The sequence below is a fragment of the Megalobrama amblycephala genome, linkage group LG18 (assembly GCF_018812025.1).
Source record: "Megalobrama amblycephala isolate DHTTF-2021 linkage group LG18, ASM1881202v1, whole genome shotgun sequence".
Taxonomy (NCBI): domain Eukaryota; kingdom Metazoa; phylum Chordata; class Actinopteri; order Cypriniformes; family Xenocyprididae; genus Megalobrama; species Megalobrama amblycephala.
The window spans coordinates 12,562,894-12,585,557 of NC_063061.1; the positions used below are offsets into that span (position 1 = coordinate 12,562,894).

The following is a 22,664-nucleotide window of genomic DNA, read 5'->3' on the forward strand; positions in this document are numbered from 1 at the left end:
CTTGAAAATTCTGTCATTTACTCCCTCACGTCATTCCAAGCCTATACTGTACAATGTTCACGCTCCTCTCCTCTATACAATAGAAGTGGATGGTGACCAGGAGCTTGCAAACTCCAAAAAGAGCATCATAGCAGTAGTCCATGTTATTTCTGCTTTATTTGAGAACAGACTGTAAACGTAAGTTATGTAATCTTACAGCTGTGGTCACCGTTCACTTTTTATTTTATGAAAAAAAGAGCATAACATTTCCTTTAGTGTTCTACAGAAGAAAGTCCATCATATGAGTTTGAAACTACACGAGGGTTAAAAAATATTTAAATTGTTAGAAAAAGGATCAAATAACTCTTGTGAGTTGAACACATGAAAAAGCCAGACAAACTTAAGTCCATTTTTTATTTTTTTTTTCTAACTGCAGATTTAAGGAATACAACGGAACATTGTTATTTTGAGACTCATAAATAAAAAAAAAAAATACAAAAAAAAAAAGAAACACTACAAAAACAATCTACTGTTAGTAGGATGTAAAAAATATCTTTCACTATTAAAGGCACAAAATTTACTTAGTGACAACACTGAGAAGAAAACCTGCAGCATTCAATCTCTTTAAATTCTTTATTTTTTCACACTCCATCAGAGAACACTGAAATGTTACAAAGAGATGTGTCTGATCCTACACCGAAAGAAAGACTACATCAGGAAACTGATGCCAATATCTGTAGCACAACAGTAGTGCTACAAAAAATAGCATTTTGCTGGAAAAGACAAAGGACCGCTGCAAAGCTCTAATGCAAATAAAAATTTGTACAATTGACAAAAGAAAAAAAAAAAAAAAATTGGGCACCTTCTAAGATTAGGCTAAGATTAGGTGCTGAGGTAGACGTAACTAACAATTCAAATAATAATAATAGAACAAACAAAAAATAAAAACCCCAGAAACAAACCACTATATTTTTTAAAGAGCAACAGGACTGGCACTTGTGCTGTCACAAGGGAGAAAAAAAAAAAAAAATCCAGACAAGCCAGGGAAGGAAGAGGGGGATACAGTAGAGAGAGAGAGAGGGGGAAGAGAGAAACTGCTTTGATACATAAAAAGCTTTGTTATGCTTGGTCCGACAGGGCAATTGGTCCTCAGTGCTAATATATAAAAAAAAAAAAAAGACAACGTCTTGGTGCTTTGTTACTCAAACAGTTTAGTTTTGACCTCAATGGCACATGCATGGCAACACAGCATGAAATGGCTACTCTTTCTAGAACACCACACTGGAACACAGTGAGCCAACTCCAGGGATGCGATGATGACATGTGGCTAACCGTTTCTTTAACATAAGTACTTTAAACAACAAATAGACATGTCTAGCATAGGGCAGTACAAATGCATCCATCAACAATTCGCCGAATGTTAAAGGGACGTTGTTGAAAGGTTTAATCAGCAAACCTGTTGCTGAAAAAAAAAAAAAACAAAAAAAAAAAAACTCCACAAGGAAATGAGAGCAAGTTTGATTCTCAAACATTAAGTTTCCCCCTCAAAGCAGGATATTCATTGTGAAAAACGCACATATTCCCATCCAAGGAATGTTCGGCTTGTCTTCTCGAACTGTGTATAAAACACTACAATACTGTTGCATTTGATCGGTCGCCAGTGGAACCACTGAAAAAAGACCAAATGATCATTATTAAAACAGCAACAAAAACTGGCTCAAGTGAATCGATCCGAGATCATCATGGCACCCCTGGAGCCCTGAAGACACCAATAATTTTCTTGAAAATACAGAAACTAAGCAGATATATGTGGACAATTTGTTGAACAATTTCATTTAGGCACAAAGATATTACAGAAACATCAGAAGAACATTGAGGGAAGAACTATATCAATGCCAATATTTTTTTTTTTTAAACATGGTGAGAGGAAAAGTGGCATAGAACATGATTTTCAGATTAGTGCATTTGACACTAACACACGCACACACTCTTTCAGTCTCAAACACACTGTGTGAAAACACTCAAAGCAAAGTACAAAATCAAAAAGTTACACTAGCATGTGACTTAATATCTCGTATTGTTGCCACATATTGCAAAACTCTGTTTTACCCATTTAACATCAGTCGACATTATCCATTTACAGAACAAAATATATATTTCTGCCTTATTTCATGGAGCTACTAGTTTTTAAAATTCTCACAGGGGGCAAAAGATGCCCGAACTCACAGTGTTTTCCAGAAAACAATGGCAAGACACACGACAATTACATTTCCTTTGACGCATCTTCCCATCCCTTCTTTTTTTTTTTTTAGTCACTTCAAGTAAAAAACAAAACGTTGGCAACATTGATTGTTTTGTTTGAGAGATCGTGTGCAATGGAATTGATCATTGGCATCACCTCATTTTTTTTGTTTGTTTGTTGTTATTTTCACAAAGGAGAATGTGGCTGATTTAGTCCTTCACCTGCAATGTATTGACATCCAGAAAGCAACATTTACCACTATAGGATCACGCACTGTCCAACATTACAAGGAGGAGCAAGGCAAACGATTCAAACCAGAGAATAATGATATAAAAAAAGAACTACAAAGTTTTGCCCCGCTGCAACCTCAACAAATGGAAAAAGGGACTGACACTTAATACAAAAATATCACAATTTTATATATCAAATGGCCTCTGTTGGCTCTTGCTCAGGACTACACTCATACAAAGAAACATGTCAACTGACAGGATTTTAGTTTTTTTTTTTTCTTCCTTTCATCTTTGATTACCACTTGCAGTCCCAATTGTCCAACGCACAATGCACTGCTGCATATGACCTGTTCTTGGCGGCTCACGCTCAGTGAACCTTCTTTTTTCACATTACAAAACTACAATTCTATTCACATATTTTCAAGTTTAACATTTTTTTTTTTTTCAGACTTTAAAGTACTACACTTCACTTGTTCCATATGCACCTCCCAGATCAACTCCGACCCCGAACTTAAGGCTTCAGAAATCTCTTTTCTGCTCTTAAGGTAACATTTACAGGGGTGGGGGGACTGATAGGGAAAGTTGTGATTATTTTTTTTTAAATCCACTTTTCCTATAAGCAAATCTTACCCTTTCATATTCGTCGCTTTCGACATACAACACTTGAAAGCGTGAGATGAAGTTGCAATAATGCAAAACACAACGTGATTTTGCAAACGAAACAACGAAAAGAAACAAAACTTAGAGGTAGCTTACAAAAACAACCAAACCCACAAGCTCTTCAACAAGCAGGGTTAGTAAAACAAAACAAAAAAACATAATACCAAGTTTGGTAATATTAATGCAAAGAAAATAACGTCAAACAAAAGACAAATAATCTCTCTTCACCATGGCACTTAAGTTCTTAAGTACTCAAAAGCAAACGCCACTTCAAATCTGCCCTGCTCGAAAGACAAACGCGAAGCGAATGATCAAATATACAAAGGAAAAATTAAAACACTAGCACATGAGGTCACAAAAAACAAAAACAAACAAACAAACAAAAAAAAAAACACACGAGGTAATTCAAGTACGATGTGCTGAAGTAAATCAAGGTATAATAGGAAACACAGACGAAGCGAAAGGAACCAAACCAAAAGAGTTCTTTCATCCCAGCGTTCCCGGCTGGACAGGCCGAGCCTTGTGACCACCTGCGAACACACGGATATGTGCGGACGAGCCCTGTACGTCACAGTGCCGCTCTGTCTACAAGCCACTGACAAAAGCAGCTTTAGTCATCATTTTGGTCTCTATAACAACAGCATAAACAGTTGATTAGATGTCTAGTGTGTAATGGATGTTCTGTATGTATTGCCAAGTTACTCGTTTTGAATAGTTAACTGATTTTCAGAAGAAGCAGGAGATAAGCGAAGGAAGAGCTGTACAGTGTGCGTGTTACTTTGCTCAAAATGTGGAGCTTGAGAAATCAACATCAAACAAAAACTGTCGTCGTGAAGTTGGCTTGTAATACGCGGTACAAAGCTATGCCGAGAGGGGAAAAAAGTGAAATGTAATTGATGAGCAGAGTACTGAGAGCTTAGCTGATTTGTACACTGGTTAAACCAATAAGCCCTTAATGAATGTGAATCATATGGGAGGGATCTATGCAACGACTGTCAGCTGGGCATCGTGAACATGTTTTACAGGAAGCTTACGCCCCAGTTTGCTGTAATGACCCTGATGAACATGACGGTTCATGTTTGCTGTGGAGTACCTGACTGGCACATCACCACTGACGGATCTAAGTGCTTCGTGCACCGACATCTCTGCTGCGATCAGTCAGAGATAAACACTGTGTCTCGTTCACACTACTATCGTGTACCAGGAGAGGGCATCCTTACGAAGAGGAGGGATCATTGTTGAAGTGTGTGTCGTTTGACTGATATAAGACATATTTATAGTCTGGGACATAAGCTGACATGTAGAGAATCAACTTCCCACATAATCCGTGTTGTGAACGGACAAACGGCTACAACGTGATGCATTTTTTTTTTTTTTTTTTTTGATACTGATGGGTAAGATTTCTGTCTTTCTAGTTCCCGTTCCCACTCTGCCTTGCACAGCTCATCCGACAAATCCGTCCATTTCCTGACTGTGTTTCCAGGTGCTTTAACCCCTCGCCCTCCCACGCCCCTCCCTTCCCACCATTTCCCCCCCCCCCTTTTCAGACGTAGCAGAGGTACAGGTAAGTCTTCTCTATCCTCCAGTCCGGGGGGATGTCTTCGGGCTTGTGGCCCTTCATGTGCTTCTGCATGGCGGAGAGGCTGGGGCAGTATTCCAGGCAGATGGTGCACTGGTACGGAGAGGCTCCGTTGTGGGTGCGCAGGTGTTTGATCATGGCAGAGTAGTCCCTGGAGCGTTGGTGGCAGAGCTTGCACTCAAACGGCTTCTCACCTGCACAGAGAAAAGAAAATGTCAGGATTTTGCAAGACACGTCAAGAACGGTTGCTTTTATATTTGTGAACAGACAGGAATATTCGCCTGCATGCAAAGTAAACATTCCAACATTGCTAATAATCAGCACCAAAATCTGCATATTAGAATGACTCCTGAAGGGTCATGTGATACTGAAGACTGGAGCAATTGCTGCTGAAAATTCAGAATTACCAGAGAATTTAATTACCTGAATCAAATTAATTACAAAACACATTTTAAAATATATTTATATATTTTAATTGTAATAATATTTCATAACATTACTCTTTTTGTTGTATTTCTGATCAAATAGATTCAGTCTTGGTGCACATGAGAGACATATATTATATAATAATATAATAAATGCATGGTTTCAAGTTAAAAATTCTAATTTACTGTTTTAATTAAACCTTTTAAGTTGCAAACATTATTTTGAGTTCTTTTGACATAATGCATGAATACGTCAACTTAATATTGTCTAATTTAAACTCAAATTTCTGCATTAATTGACTTTTTAAAAAAATTAAGTTTTAACGTAATGAAATTGTCTTAACTTTGGAAGTTAGGCAGTGGATTTCTAGTTCCCAGCATGCTTTGCATAGGACTGGATAAAAGTGTTTCTGTAATGTTCAAGTTTTCGTGGTTACCATTGTGCTGAAGAGTAGATTCATGTAGGTAAACATTGACTCTATAAGCAATAGCTGCGCTAATGCCAGTGACAAGTAATATCTTACTTGTTCATTAAATATACATGTTAAATAAGTTATGCTAGCATGTGCAATGATATCTGTTGAACTGAAATAGATAAGAGTAAAGGGTTAGTTCACCCAAAAATGAAAATAATGTCATTTATTACTCACTTCGTTCATCTTCAGAACACAAATTAAGATTTTTTGATAAAATCCAATGGCTCAGTGAGGCCTCTATTGCCAGCAAGATAATTAACACTTTCAGATGGCCAGAAAGCTACTAAAAACATATTTAAAACAGTTCATGTGACTACAGTAGTTCAACCTTCATGTTATGAAGCGACGAGAATACTTTTTGCACACTAAAAAAACTAAATAACGACTTTTCAACAATAACTAGTGATGGGCGATTTCAAAACACTGCTTCATGAAGCTTCAAAGCTTTAGGAATCTTTTGTTTTGAATCAGTGGTTCGGAGCGCGTATCAAACTGCCAAAGTCACGAGAACTATTGAAATTGCGAAACACTTATGACTTAAAGCCTCACGTGACTTTGGCGCTCCGAACCACTGATTTGAAACAAAAGATTTGTGAAGCTTCGAAGCAGTGTTTTGAAATCGGCCATCACTAGATATAGTTGAAAAGTCATTATTTTGTTTTTTGGTGCACAAAAAGTATTTTCGTCGCTTCATAACATTAAGGTTGAACCACTGTAGTCACATGAACTGTTTTAAATACGTTTTTAGTAGCTTTCTGGCCATCTGAAAGTGTTAATTATCTTGCTGGCAATAGAGGCCTCTCTGAGCCATCAGATTTTATCAAAAATATCTTAATTTGTGTTTTGAAGATGAACAAAGGTCTTATGGGTGTCGAACGACATGAGATATTAATGACAGAATTTTCATTTTTGAACTAACCCTTTAATTGGTTCCAGGGCAACAACTGAGGTAGTTGGAGCAACTTAATTTTGTGTTTATGCTGCAAATGAAGTTCCTCTAACTCAACAGATTGTTGGTTGAACGTAATTTCACTCAAAGTTGTCATAACTCAAAAAAATTGATGCAAACTTACTTTTTTTGTAGAGCCAACATTATTTTTTTAGTGTATAGCACTGAAAATGATAAACTGAAAAACGATTCTCCCTTAAAACCCTAAAGTTTTAAAGTAATTAACAAACGCAAAGAAAATTGTTTATACAAATAGTTTTTCCTCTATTGTCTCAAAACAGAATAAGTGTATGACAATTTTGCAGCATTCAGTAACTAAAAAAAAAAAAAAAAATCCACAGGGAACTGCATAAGACAAATTAACCACATAGTTAAATAGCAAATTTGTCCTTAGTTCAGAAAGTTGTCGGAAACCTTTTGAAGACACTGTAACGCAAAGCGCAGCTCATTTGCCCTGACAGTGAAAATAAGTCATCTAAACGTTGACCTTTAAAAATGTCACTAGGGAAAGCATTGATAAGTTGAGGATTGAAGAATGCTTGTGTTGGGTAAAGGCATCCTGGGAATGCAAAGTCTTTGCGTTGTTTGCTCAGGTCTTCTGTTTAACCGAGGGATTGAGGAACCTTGACCTCGGAGGTTCGAGCAATGTCACGTCTGTCTGCGTTTGCAGATGCAGAGGCCCTAATGAGATGGTCATTAAACCGTCGGGACTCCAAGTGATACATGCACATGTGGTCAGTGTACTTTAACTGCACTGTAAACAGGGCAGCCTCAGATAACCAGGCAATAATGAATTGCAAATGGAGCCGAGTTATTGATTGGCAATCGACAGCAGCGGTGCTGCCAATGTCGATGCTTCATCAAGCGGCTCCCTTTTTGCATGCGGTGGCCTTTGACTGTGAGCTTGTCGTTGTTCTTGTTATCCTGGGATCTATGTGCTCGCCGCTGAAGCTTTGCTCCATCCCCACCTAAAGAAGCCAATTACTTGACAGGCTTTCTTGATAGTTTGGCTTAACGGTATCGTTTTTTGAGTGGCAGAGAGGAGGGGACGGTTTGGTGCCCGTCATGTGACCTGGTCTCTCCAGTACCGCACTAATCCCCTTGTCAAAGAGTGAGCTGACAGCACTGGAAATGGCCTGCCCTTTGGTATGGGCTATACAGAGCACCAAGACGTGAGAATCAATCAGATATCACCTTAACAAGAGGAAAGGGGGCTCTTTACACAGGTCTGAAGCCAAACAGAGCCATGGCCTACACTGGCATCGGCCACAGCTGTGATCTAAAGATTTGATATGATGCTCACCTGCTGACAAGGATAACAGAAAGCTGCTACATACCACCGTAGAGCTTAACACGATTTAAGTAGGGCATGTTACTGGATCAAAATCCTCACTGGTGCTGGAAAAGTGTTACTGTAAACCAGGGAGGTCTATAATGCCTAAAGAATCTATCTGTTCCCATTTATCTTGGCTTGATGAGTAGGAAGAAGTGCACAGTACCTGTATGGACACGGTAGTGGGTCTCTAGCTGGTGTTTGAGGCTGAACTTCTTGCCGCAGCCGTTACATTCATAGGGCTTCTCTCCGGTGTGGATGCGCTTATGTCCCTTCAGCGTGCTCTCGTCTCGGAAGCAGCTGCCGCAGAACTCGCACTCGAACGGGTGGTCACCTGCTGGACAGAGGTCATGTCAGTATGGTGCATGTTAAAAACAGTCACCCATCCATTACACTTGAAGGTGTAATTTCTGCACCTCTAGTGACAACAGATGACAATGTTGCAGTGTTGTGCGGGTCGTGATACTTGAATTTTTTTTGATAGGGTCAAATAAGGAAATAGTGTTTACACTGACTTTATACACTGTTTTACACTGATACACATTGGATATCAATCCTCCAATTAATTATTTGCACAAAAACAACTAAGAATTTAATTTCCAATGTGTATCAGTGTAAAACAGATATGAGAAAGTATTTTAGTTTTAATTATTATTCATTTTAATAAGGTAAAAACACAAAAGGCTGTAAAATGAAAATTGGTCACAAAAACAAATAATTAAAGAAAAAACTGCATTCAAATAAAAAGACAAAAATGTCAATAAAAGACACATTCAAGAAGAAAACAAAAAAAGACCTATACAGTAGCCCAAAGTGATATACAGCTGGTCAATAATATTTATTTTAAATTGAGCCATTACAAGCTCTCAGTACAATATCACCAATTGTCTGTTATAGGTCATCTCGCCTATGTCTTCCTGTCTTCCTGCACTGTAATGGATATTCAGAGGTCAGTAATCAGTGATATTATGATATGCGGGGGTGTTTCTTTTTCTGCTCTCTGCACTAATTGCATTTCTGTGTCTCACTATCAGCTAACCATATATCACTCTCTCTCCGTACAGATGCGCGACTCTGCCAGGCGTGTAATGTTCCCCATATTTAATGCATTTCACTTCTGTGCGGAGGGTTTAAGTCATCGTCTATGACCTACGCGTTTCATTATCTGGCTGTCCGAGCGGCACCGTGCCTGAGAATAAATTGCATTTCTCGTTATGTACTGTCATGCTCAGACTCTCGCCGCCTCCCGTTACCAGACAATGTCAATTTCCTCAGGCACGTTTTGTAGCGAGACGCAGCTAAACGCCTCACATTTACACGGCTGCTCGGGCTCCACAGTCTTTGCTTCGGCAGTAATGGGAGAGAAAAAAAAAAGTCACATAACAGTACCCCCCCCCCCCCCAATACATTTTAGAAATCAATAAAAGTGACAGTATTTATTTGTGTGCATGAAGTTATCAGTCGCTGTACAAAATTTGGCGCTTCAAAATGCCTCCTCCGCAGAAGAGATCACAATCCATCACGCTCCCCGGCTTCTCTCCGGCACGCGACGAGAATAGCAATCACGCCAAATTCACCTGACTTTAATTGTGCCTAAGCTGGCGCTTCAATCGAAGACATCTGCGCTAGCCTCCAGAAAACTGTCCACGGGTTAAATCCGGAGGCTTGTTTCTACCCTTTGGTAAAAACATCTTTAATCTTTATTTGACGAAATAATTTGTGACAGCTCTCTCTTGATACCACAAGGCACAAATTCATATCCTAATACTCGCCTGGTATTTTTTTAGGCTACCTGTTATGTAAATGTAGCATGTCACTGCTATAAACAGAAGGCAATTTGCTTATCAAATTCTGTTTGGCGGCTTTGCTTTGTTTGGAATACATTAAGCTTTGAGGCAGTAAAGATACAAGGTGATAGATCAAGATGCTGTCACCGACTGCGTGTTCATCGGTTCCTTTCTGTGTCTGTCTGTAAGTCTGGTGGCTGCGAGGCACAAAGAGGGCGGAAAAGACATTTGGGAAGCTTGGGGGCTGCCACCTGCGTCCCCCTGCCCCGGGGGACTGCTGCGGTGGCGTACCTGGCCGGGGTCTGCGGGCACCGCCAGCCGCCTGGCAGGGCCAAGGCTTACGTTAAGGCAGGGGCCGAGTTCATTATGCGCTAAGCAGCGTAAATCAAGGATCCATCACTGCCAGGGTCTCGACTGGGCTGCACTATCAAACACAGCTGCGAACACAAAACACCCGCCGCAGATGGAAAATGGGCTCCGAATAAAACACAAGCGCAGAACAACAACGGAATATTAACGAGGCACGGCCGGCAGCGTGCGCAATGGAGGGGGGGAGCGAGGGGGCTGCCATGATTATCAGCCCTAATGGATGCCAGCGTTCGCTCACACTGTGTGCGCCTGTAAACGTACATGAGCAAGTACGTTCAAGAACAGAAATTCCTCTCTAAAATCAGCGGAAATGTGTGCAATCATTCTCTGAAATCCTGTTAAAATTGGTTCTGCATCAGCATTTAGGCCGAGGTATGACTGAAATCAAATTTAAGCTTGGGTTTGAATTACTGAGTAATGACTGTGTGGGCCATAATCACTCATTTAAGTTATTCTTGAGTGGGCACCACACACATGGAGAAAAACAGGGATATGTCAAGCTATCACTACATTGTTTCTACAAAGTGGAGATTTATCCCAGAAAATTGCTTACTTAACCTATACAATAGAAACGAAGACTTAAAAGATAAGGGTTGTCAAATTATTATATAGCATTATACAATTTTATGTATTTAATGCACCAAGACTGCATTTATTTGATCAAAAATACAGTGAAAACAGTAATCTATTAAAAGAACTGTTTTCTATTTTAATACATTTTAAAATGTCATTCATTCCTGTGATGGTAAAGTTGACATATAAAGACATCGTATGGAAGACATTTAAAAAACAATAGAACTATATTTTCACCCCTTCATGTCATAAAGCACAGAAACCAATATCAAATGCAGAAGTACAAATTTATATTTCCCAAACTGAACTGGAATATTTAAACAGTACAAAATTACCTATATTTTATGATCTTGACTTCACATGTGCAAAATGAAAAGTTTTTGATAAAGTCTTTTGAGAAAGTTTGTGGTTTTATAAAGGCCACTTGGTGAGTAACACACAGTAGTGATTGTTTTTATAATAAATCAATGTAATAATGGGGACCTTAATTATTATATTAACGTTATTGCTAAGTGACAAGTTTAACATTTCTGTGTGGTATTAATGGAACGGTACTTGAGCCCTATTGATGGTGCTGTGGGAATAAAAATAAGATGAAAATTGTTGGGAAACACGGCTCTGGAAGAATATCCAGTGCTTATCATATCTGCGACTCAGTTTCCAACATAAAAAAATACACTGTGAATGAGATTAAGAAGATCAAAGGAGAATTAAACGCGAGCAGTGAATCTTCTTTTTTGTCCTCTTAAAAAAAAAAGAAGAGAAAAATCAGAGACTTATTTTCGGTGGTTTTTGCAAGTGCCAATAGCAGTTTTTCCCTTTCAGCTCCTTGACAAAAGCCCCCACATCACATTAAACGGGTGCTTGCTAGCGCTCATTGTAATTTAATACACGCCCACAGAGAATTGGGTTCAAACTAGTGCGACGCTGCGTCACAGCCTCTCTCTCTCTCTCCCTCCGCTGCGTCTGCGGCAAAGCAGACCATTGACATTTATGCGTGCAGGCGGGAGCGTCGGCTCTGATGTGCGGTCCAGCGAGGACAAGTGAGTACAGTAAGCACTTGGTCGTCTTGTACCGTCAGCTGCCTGATAACGTCTGGGCGGCCTGTAAACAGGCGGGCTTTGCTCATCTCCTGCTTTCGCTTCAAATCTTCATCCCTGCTGCCGCCAAGTAAAGCAACTCTGACACGTCAGGCTGTTATTTAAGGTCAGAGACGAAGGGGGGAAAAGGCTTTCTGGAGAAAATGGGATTCATTTCCAGCGTCTCATATTCGAAGACAGTAATGGAGACCGTTCTCCGAGTCGCCGCATCTGCTAAGCCGCGTGCCTGGCCACATGGGGATGAAAACGCCGTATAGCAGGGCCAGCCCGACTGGGGAGGGTGATATCTGCGCTGTCACAAGCCATCACAGCGCTGTGGCCTTTCACTAAATGACATGTCACTTCAGCCTGCTATCTTCATTCCATCCACCTCCATCCAGAAGGTGATGGGTTGACAGGCAGGGAAAAAAAGCCAACACAATGACTGTACCAGGATCCCGATTTAAACACTCTACAGGGTGAATCACATCTCAGCATGTATAATCATTTAGCTTGACGGATGTGCATAAAACATCAAAGCATCAAATTAGTATTACTGATTCATTCCAAAAATGTGGCTCCTGAGGCTGCCAGTTTATGCACAAACGTGTGACATTAAGACACAGAAACTCAAGTAGTATAGAGCTGATGTGAGACCTGTATGCGAACGGAGATGGCGCTTGAGTGCGGTGTGGCTGGGAAATGTGCGGTTGCACTCGCTGCAGATGTAGCTGCGCACGCCTGCGTGGACCTCCATGTGCTGCTGCAGAGCCGTCTGCGTCTGGAATCGCTTCCCGCACAGCAAACAGAAGATGGCCATATCTGATCCTGAGAACAGAGAGAAAGATGTTAGCATGCATATACAACGTCATTTAGTTTACGATATCTATGTTAAAGTGTCCTGACAAGCTAAACGCAGCAATACTGGCCCAAACATTCATTATTTTCACAATTTAGATGGCAGAAATTCCGGTTCTTTTGAATCACATGATTACTGAAAAAACTGGACAATCAAGCTGAAAAAGACAATGATTAATTTAGAAAATACACTCAGTCTCAGTGGATCAATAGCAGAATCTATTTCAGTACCACAGGGTGAGATGCACATATAATACAGTGCCACAAGGGGTCAGTGGACAGATAAACTGAAATAACAAAAGACTAGAGCAGTTGGATAGCTGGAATTAATATTATCAAATCATTAAAATCTCAGCTTAAAAAAAAAAAAGAGACACACCTGGGTGTTTAAAGAGATAAAGGTGCAAAGTGAACTATTTTTTCCTCTCTTTTGCTTAACTCTAAAACACAGACTAACACTTCACACTTTTTTCAATTATCAGGCTCTAGAAAACTCTGGGGAAAGTGGGAGTGTTTTAAGCTCTGCTTCTATTTCATGAGTCGATAACACATCTTTGGGGCAAAGCTGCCACTAATTTAAAAATCTATGAGGAGCCCCAGTCTCATGTTCATAAAGCTCGATCAATCAGCATTTGCTGGAGAAAAAAACGGGAGCGATTGAGAGGATGAGAGGAGGAGTTTGAGGTGAGCGAGAGAAACGACTATTCCTGTTCTTAAATCTCGGACAGTGCAGCTAAATTGCTGCTTCTCTGCAAATAAATACTGACAAGCCTTCCTTCTGGCTTTCTCTCAGCCCAGCCATCTCCCTCCCCCTCTCGCTGTCTCCATCTTTAATGACTCCTTACGTCTCTCAGTTTATCGATGAAAAGGAAAGGGGTATTGATTATGGAAGGAAATCCCAAAGAAGTTTGGGGCTGTGAAATGTAAGTTTGCTTCAGAAAGGTAAAAAGGCAAATCTAAAGGCTGTAACAAAAACATAAAAAGTACATTTTCAAGGGGGTGGGTGGAGGGAGATGAAAGACAGGGTGACAGGAGGAAAAAGGGCAGGGGGTAGGGAGGAAAGGCTCTGAGGAATGCGAGAGGTTAGGTGGACTCTGACCCAGGGAGCTCAAGGGTCTGGATGGGGCGGAGGGAAAGACTAAGCCACATCACCAGTGCTGCTCCGTGATTGCTCTTAAAATCCCACATTATTGGTGACTGAAAGATTTAATGATGATAATTCACCCACTTTTCATTTCAAGTATTTCCCTCTCAGAAAAGCTCAATCAGTGACCATGTACTATGGGCCTTACTGACCCTAAACATTTGAATGGTAATGTAACTTACAATACTACAATTTTTTAATGATATAATTTGATCAAAACAATCCCAAAGGTGAATTATGTTTCCGTTACCAGTCAAAAAACACAGTTCACACCTTAATGCATCATATTTCTCAAGTCGTAAGAACACTTCCACTCAAGAAAGAACACTATTTTGGGAACAGAAGAAGGGCAGGGGGGAGAGTTGATAAAGCGGCAGCCATGAAGGGAAGTGCAGTGTCCATGTGATTGGTGTTAGCTGGAATTAAGTGTTCCTCGGTGTGAAGTAAAGAGCATCACAAGTAAATGGCCTAGCTGGGAGAAACTCTTCTGTGAGGTACTGAAGGGTAAGGCAGAGAAAAAAACACTAAAGAGAGAGAGAAGTGGCTGACCCACTCGCCTCTATTACAGTGCAAAATTGAGTTGGACAAAGTGACACCTGGATAGAGGACTGGCTTTGGCTGCTGCTTCCTGCTGCCTGAATTTTGGCATAATTTACCTCCAATCCTGTGTCTATTTATAAGGGCCTCTTGGCTCCATTGCAGTGTTAAGTTAATGGCCCTGAAGAAGCATTGGCCGTTACTTAACAGCGGTGTGCGCCACAGCATTTAGGAGTTGGGGGTATTTTGCTTGTGTTCACCACTCAAACACCTCCAAACTTAAGGATGGTTGTGAGAATGCGTGCCTGCATCATCCCTGACTCAGAGGAAAACCATGTCTGGCATAGTATGCCACATAACACTTAGAACAGAAAAATGCTTTTGTCAAATGGTTTCAATGGGTCTCTAGGTGATTGTGATTTATGTCTGTGTTTATTCATTTTCTGTTGCAACAGGGAGTCTGGGCAGGACATACTGTAATATAGGGCTTTGGTTACATTATAGCCATGAACAATTATATGCTACTTGCTAATTGGTTGCAAGAGGAGTTACATTCTCATTCTAGGGTACATCTGATTTGAAAAAAATCTGTAGTTCAGGATGTCAAAATTTTTCATTCATCAAAATTCATTTTCCCAGAAGACAAAGACTGTATATATTTAAATGCATAAATGTGCTCAATTCTGTCAATTCTTAAAATAGATGGCTTTAAAGTTCATATACATACAACTATTTCAACCTATTTCATTTAAGAATTCAGTACAGAATGAATGCAATTCTGTTTTTTTTTACACAAACAAACTGAACAGGGCTGTGATTAAAACTTAATGTGAAGTTTGATGATGTAACTGTGTTTCCCACAGGGCTGATGCCAGCTCTGAGAAACCCCACATGGTGAACGAGTGCCATTCTAAGCTGGTGAGACCAAGTCAATTATCTTGCGTTTCAATTCGTTGTTGCTGGTGGAATACAAATTCCTGCTGCTCTATCTGTTGACAATGCAGTGAGGTGTGATGTCACCTGTTGCTCAGCGAAGTGGCTGGCATTACGACACACCTGTCCTGCAGCTCTGCTTAGTATGCACTACCTAGATGAGCATGCAGTATGCAGGATGTTGATGTTGGATCTGATGAATATCTGATGTGATGTGAATCTTTTGTTGCTGCGTGATGGCTGTGGTGCAATGGGCATTTGCTGGGAGATTATTGGATTTTGGTTTTATATTATTGCACACTCTTATACAATTAAGTAAGGAATAAATGTACAGTCACCAGAGGGGTCTTTTATCACCCTGAAGCAGTTTATTTCGCAGCAATGATTCACTGGCTGTACATCACCTCATGTGTTACATGACCATTTATAAAATAAATGAACAATAAACTTGGATTTGAGTTGTAATAAAAGCGTGATTCCATTTGAACAAAAGTTACTACTGAGCAACTTAGATTTTAGGCACAATATCGACAGTTACTTTGTCAATTTTTTTCCACTAAAGAAAATGGTGCCAAATGAAGTCAAACCACGATCAACAACAGTGTTGAATGAATCAGTATGTTTGAAAGAATCATTTGAGTGAATGATGTATTGCCGTATTCAAAGACAGTAATGCATCCCATTCCTGAATGAATAAGTGTTTGAACAAATTGGTTGAGTGAACAATTCAATGACTCACTGAAAGACATTCAGTTATTCAATGACTCAATTGTTGTGTTTCTGAACAAATCAGTGTTTTTGAATGGATTGTCTGAATTAATGAATGAGTCACTGAAAAATGCCCACAACTCATTCACATTAATATTTCAAATAATATTAATAAGAAAAAAATGGCAGCAAATAACCAGAATCGAGCATTCCAGAGTCATTAGCCACTTTTCCACTGTCAGCCCTAACCGTTCTCATTGCGTAACAGTTCAATTTCGTGCCGATCTGGGCCAGCTGGTACGGTTACAGTTTCATTTTCCACTGTGGGGCTGATAACGGTCGCTCTTTGGAATGTAATATAAAAGTGTCAGTCATTGCCTTGGTAACGCAACGGTTTACTGATGATATGAGATGTAAATAAGGACCGCGTTATGGAGGATGATTAGATATTTCTTTTAATTTTATTATTAATTTGTGTTTACGTCTCTCAAATATAGTGCTTAGCCAGCTACGGAGAAACTGGTAGCCAGGCAACAGACAAGTGACCAATCCTGTTTGGCAACATCACTTCACGGATTCTACCAGTTAGACAACGGTGCTGAGAATTTCAGGCCGAGAACGATTTGTAATTGTGCCGTGCCGTGCCGTAACAGGCTCCAGTGGAAACAACTGGAAACGTTCCTTACCATTCTAAGAACCGTTCGGCCCGACGGTGGAAAAGCGGCTATAGTGTAATAAATATAGGCCTATGCATTTAACTGCACCTCCAATTACTATTAGGTGCTCAATTCAAATTGTTTTAAAAAAGAACCATGTACGAAGAAGATATCCAGACAGAAAGGAAGACAGACAGACTGTGTCATATATGAGTGCCGGGAAAGCCAGTGTCATGGAGTGTATGTACACTAAGACTGTATGGTATGTGTGAAACTTGTGAGAGAAGTTCAAGTCTGACAGCAGGAGGGGAGCAGGGGTCATGGGGGTAGCTGTTTAGGCCAGGTGGGGGGTGGGGCTGCCTGGGTGCTTCGGGGCAGAGGGGGCATTGGCAGCCCCGCTGAGCCTGGGGACAATGGGTGCTAGCAGGGGTTCAGAAGGGTGTGACAATATGGTCAGACTGGTGCCAAAACTATACAAGCCCTTTAAACGTACCAAGGGGGTGGCACATAGCCTCAAAAGAAAGCCCAAATATTTAGTCCCACAATTAGTATAATGTGCAAAACACAGAACTTTGGCTCAGTGTGAAATGGGGCTATCAAGAGAAATTTACCATTTCCAACTGCGCTTGCAAGCAAGCATATCTGTGTATAGCATGGCGTACTGAGAACATTAGTCACGAGAACCCCTTCGAGCAGTGTAATGATTTTCATGGAGACTGCATCTTAATTATAATTGGGATGTATAAATGTGAGCATTATAGGGAGCACATTACCAAAGGGCTCCAGGTCTGAAGGGTAAAGCCACATCTAAAGGCTTTCTGACCCATTCATTTCCACGGTAACATGATGCTTAATGAAAACCAAACAACAAGGGGTCCTGCACTCAGAGCAATAGAAGAGAAATGTTTCTCCCTTGTCTGGCTTCATATCTCTCCTGTCTTTTTTTCTGCTTGAATCTGGTTTTGAGGCCGAAGAGAGAGAGACCGATAGATAAAGAGATGTTACATGAGTGTTTTTTATGACGGGGTGCTACATGCTGCTGGGAAGTCAACAGGTACAAGCTGTTCCAGCGTCCGTGTGTGCGCGTGATGCGATATGTCTGCAGCATCTCTCCGGCCAGGGTATTCACTCACTCCCTCGCTCACTCCGGTTGACACCTAATGAGCCCAGACTACAGGAGGACTGCACATCCATGTAATCCGGGAGAGTGGCTGGGCATAATGTGGCATTAGAGGAGCCTGAGGCTTTCAGAGGGGGCTGGTGAGGAAGGGAGGGCAACGACTGACAGCTTTGGTCTGGAATACAGAGCGTGTGACAGCACAGAGCGCTGCCTTAATGCATTCAAAACGCCTCTGTGCCTCTGACAAGAAAAGCAAAGAAAAGAGCTTCAATGAATTGTTTATTGATCTAACAGGAGGAGAGATGGTGAGACGGGAGACGGCGAGAGAGGGAGAGACAGGGAGAAACAAAATAACATTTTGTGTGTTACTATCAAAGTGTCATTGGTCTCCGAAGGTCTGCCTTACAAATACATGACACCCGACAGGGGGACGTGTAAAATACGCTATTTGATTTAACAGGTTTTCATCTCAAGTGGTGGCTTTTTAAAACAAGAATTACAATGGCAGACTGCATTTAAAAGCCTTAAACTGATGCTTCGATGGGAAAGAATGAGGACGGTGCAACCTGCATTAAACCTCCGAAAAGATTACTCCTCATTCAGGGGCTGGTACCTTTCCAGACTTTGCACCAATAATAGTTACAGATAATTCACTTTCGTGTCGGGCGGCTGCGGCGATATGCCACATTCTCAGATAGATTAATGCCACCAGATGTCATTGTAGAAGCCATATTAATTACTTCAAGATAATGTCATGGAACCATATGGTTTCTCCAGTGTCCATTTAGACAGAGAAAATGTCTTCATCACTCACAACCCACATGGAAGAAATTGGCCCTATTGACTTTGACAGGTGTTGGAGGCAGATTCTTCATAATTAAGTAAGCTTTCAACACTAACTCAACGTGCCTGCAAAGAGGATCGGTAAAAGAGAGCATGGTTCTGCGGTGCCGATGAATTGCTTTTGACGACTACATGAAAGTTCCGGGTTCGAGATAAGCTTCCTCAACAGCATTCGCAGCATAATATTACTAATCATCAATTATACTGAATCATCCTCAAGTTTTAAATGTTTAACAAAACAAAAATCATGGTTACATTAAGATACTTACAATGGTTGTTAGGGCTATCAAGACATCGTTGGATATTTCTCCAATATATACACACACATTTTGAAAAAAAAAGTCAGCAATGCCATCAGTCAAATTTACCTTTAACTTCTTTTTTGGCCAATGAATCAAACTCAGAATCTGGTGTCTAACACCATTTTAACAGAATCCAAAAACTTTTTTTGGGGTGTCTCGCTTTCATCTGTCAATTACTCCAACGCGATTTTGTGTGGCAGTGGTAGCTACACTCTGCATGGCTTCTTTTTTTTAATTTTATGAAAGGTGGCAACCAGTTTTAAGGTAAAATGCTGCCTACCTACTATGTTGGAGTGTCAATCAAATAGTTACTGCCACTGAATTGTTCGTTTACGATATAATTCTATGTGCAGTACTAAATGGATAGTTCATCCCAAAATAAAAATTCTGTCATTAATTACTCACCTTCATGTCGCTCCGAAGTCGTAAGACTTTCATTCATCTTCGGAACACAAATGAAGATCTTTTTGATGAAATCTGTCCCTCCATTGACAGTCTATGCAACTACCACTTTGACGCTTTAAAACGTTGATAAAGAAACCACAAAACTAAATCATATGAATTGAGCGGTTTAGTCCAAATTTTCTCAAGAGACACAATCGATTTAGATGATGAACAGATTGAATTTAGGCTTATATTCACCTATAAACATTCATCAACTCACACATCAGTTGTGGTAAACAGAAGCTCAAGCATGTTTTTCTTGACGTGCGAGAACTAATGAGGTTCATTCTAGTGTGTTACGCAGCACGTTTGACCTTCCTGAAGAGGTTTGTTCTCGCGTCTAAAGCAGGTTCAGTTGAGCTTCTGTTCATGTTCACTGATCAATATTTATATGTGAATAAAAGCCTAAATTAAATCTGATCATCATATAATGCGGTCAAGTCTCATCAGAAAATTTGGACTAAACCGCTCAATTCATATGGATTATTTTTACAAACTCTATATTAACTTTTTTGCAGCATCAAAGTGTCAGTTGTGTAGCCGTTTATGGAGGGACAGAAAGCTCTCAGATTTCATCAAAAATATCTTCATTTGTGTTTCGAAGATGAACGAAAGTCTTACAGGTTTGGAATGACATGACGGTGAGTACTTGATGACAATTTTCATTTTTGGGAGAACATTCCTTTTACATATCATCAATATTTTATTTTTTTTACATATCACGGACCTGTTATCATCAATACAGGTATATTGTGGCCTCGAAAAATGCACAGTTTTAAAATTATAGCCACAAGACTTAAACATTATTCATTAAACAAGACAAAGGTGATAAAAATCGCTTATTAACATTATCTGTGTAAAGTACATTGTACATCCAATCTTTTATCATTGTTATGACAACAATGTAACTTCTGTATGATGTGCAATAATTCAATAAATGGATGTGACTTAACTATTTTTGTCATAAATTGTTAAGAAAAAAAGAAAGAAAATGAAGTCAAAATTAAATATTATAAATTAATGTAAAAAATGCTGAATGCTACTATAAGATATGAGAAGCTGCCACTAAATCAGCAACCTGTATAGCTTATACATCATGGTCCGTGCTCGGAGAGCCGCTATTTGAATCATCCTGCTGCCCTGATGGATGAAGTAATAAAAGATCATAAACACTGTAACGGGGAGGAATTTACAAGTGGACCCACCCCTGCGTTAGGTCTACAAAAGACACAGTGTCCCTTTAAGAGAGCAGAATTTACAGTGCATGGCTGGCCCTTGCCTTGCATGAGGATCGTTTACAAAGCAGAGGACCGTGCTTGCTTTTCCCCCCTATCCCACAAATCCGATTTAATCAGACAACCCTTGCAGTGCGGCTCCCAGTAAGAAAAAGGATAATTAGTAAACAGGCAGCCTCTCCTCTGCTTCATTGGCATTCGTGCGGGGTGAGTGTCGCATTTAAAATGCAGTCTGATGAAGTCTACAAAATCAAACCATTTGTTACTCCTATTGAGGAGGCTTCAGGCCACTGGCAATTAAATTGGAATTAGTGCAGGGAATGAGATACGGACGATTCATACCAAGGAGGCGAGAGTGTCTGGAGGATGTCTGGAGCTCTCTCAAGTTTACAGTGCTGATGAGTCCCATAATAACTAAAGCTCATCTGCTCTCTAAAGCCGACGACACGCGTGCAGAAATTTGTCAGACTCTCGCGTGCTCTCGTGCACATAAATCCGATTCGTATTTCTTTAGCGTCCGCGCTGTCATAGTGCAAGAGATGAAATCAGAGGTGTTTGTTCAGACAGTGTAGTCAATATCTGCTATATCCACATGGGTTGCCATAGTAATGACTTAAGCATCAGCAGGACACTGACAGAACTAGTAGCTATCAAACAGGACTGAAAACTGGAAATCATGCCTCTGCTGATGTCCATCATGACATCTGTGCGCTCAACTCCTCAACACATCTGACAGGATAAACATTACTGTATTTACACATTTATGAATACGTCATGTCCAAAACGGCTCGCTCATTCGTCCATTTACCACTCTAACTAGCACTGCGAATGACACTAATGTCTGGCTGAAATGCACTTCTAAAAATCTCAGTTTTGGATTTCAAACTACATATGGATTTATAAAAAATTGATTTCATGTGCTTTTTTTGCTGTTCAGATTATAAACGTTTTCACATGACCTTAACATTTTAAATGTAAATACATCTGCTTAAATACTTCAGTTTGAAATTAGATTTACAGACAAATAGAAATTGGGCCTATGGAAGAATGTCTTTACGAACTGTAGATATAAATTTTAAAAATTGTTCTGATGACAAATATACTGTATATTGTGCCTATATGAGATTTTTATATTTAAAAAAAATATATTTTTACATATAATATATACTGACTCGACGTCGAGTCAGGTGCAACAACAACAAAATCTGTTGCTGTCTGTCTGAACAAAGCTTTTGTCTTGGAGGCTCTTACGTTTATTTCCTAAATGCTTCACCAAATGATTCTGATAAGCTGACACACAAGTGTTTCCCTTACACATACGTTCATCAAACACAGATGTTGAATTTAAAAATAACAATCGATACGTAACAGTCACCACGTGTACGGGAAGCGACGGTCGTACACAGCTTTAGTAACGCATGTAATTTACTCACTGCAGGCTACATTTCACAATACTTTATTGACATGAGCTTCAGAGGCAATTCCTATTGTATGCGTGTATATGAGCTCGTGTCTCTACATCTGTGTTTTGTATGAAGGACGGCCGCGGCTATGCTGTGTGCATGTGCGAGTTATTTTGAATGAATAAAAGGGGGAGAGAGATGCCATTTACTTTCCACAGTTGATTGGGCACAATGGAGATGAGGTTACCAGTGGGAGTTTGTGTGTGTGTGTGTGTGTGTGCGCTGGCGAGGCTTGCGGAGATCGGAGATAAATGAACTGCAAATGAGAAGGAACAGCTCCTGCAGTACAGCTGGCTTCCGAATTGCTTGCTTGCTTGGCCGTGGCAACCAGGCGAGTGGTTGCCAAGGGTGTCAGTTCAGTGTCCCTCATACACCACACATGAGCCCTGCACAGGACTGCGATACTGCACACTGGCCAGTAGGTGTCATTCTGTGCTACCAACCCAAAACGGTTGCCTTTACCCAAAACTGTGTTCGTATGATGAACATTTGAATAATCTTAACACATACACAAATTCATCTAATGTATAAAATGCACAAGATGCAGGATAAATATATCTAGCACAAAACTATTGAATTTTAATGACATTCTCAGTGCTTGGCAACTAATTTGTACTCTGGATATTAGATGCATGCAAATGATGAATGCACTGAATAAGGCTTGATGTTTACATGTTCCAGATTTGAAAATCAGGCTGTGTGCTGTTATTCGATGTGAGGGGGGAAGAACAGTAAGAGAG

The 22,664-nt window shown here is 40.2% G+C and overlaps 1 protein-coding gene across 4 annotated transcripts in view; it reads right to left on the reverse strand.

Moving 5' to 3' along the window:
• Positions 1–598: 598 nt before the first annotated feature.
• The window catches only part of zbtb16a (zinc finger and BTB domain containing 16a), a 116,750-nt gene continuing 94,684 nt past the window's right edge, over positions 599–22,664 (reverse strand). For 3 of the 4 annotated variants that reach the window (XM_048167457.1, XM_048167458.1, XM_048167459.1), the window contains exons 5-7: positions 12,339–12,509; positions 8,040–8,210; positions 599–4,884 (exon numbers count right to left, since the gene is read on the reverse strand). In XM_048167457.1, coding sequence (XP_048023414.1) covers positions 4,655–4,884; positions 8,040–8,210; positions 12,339–12,509 — 572 coding nt within the window. In that variant the 3' untranslated portion in view covers positions 599–4,654. The remainder of the gene's footprint in view (positions 4,885–8,039; positions 8,211–12,338; positions 12,510–22,664) is intronic. The other variant, XM_048167460.1, reaches the window with a different exon arrangement.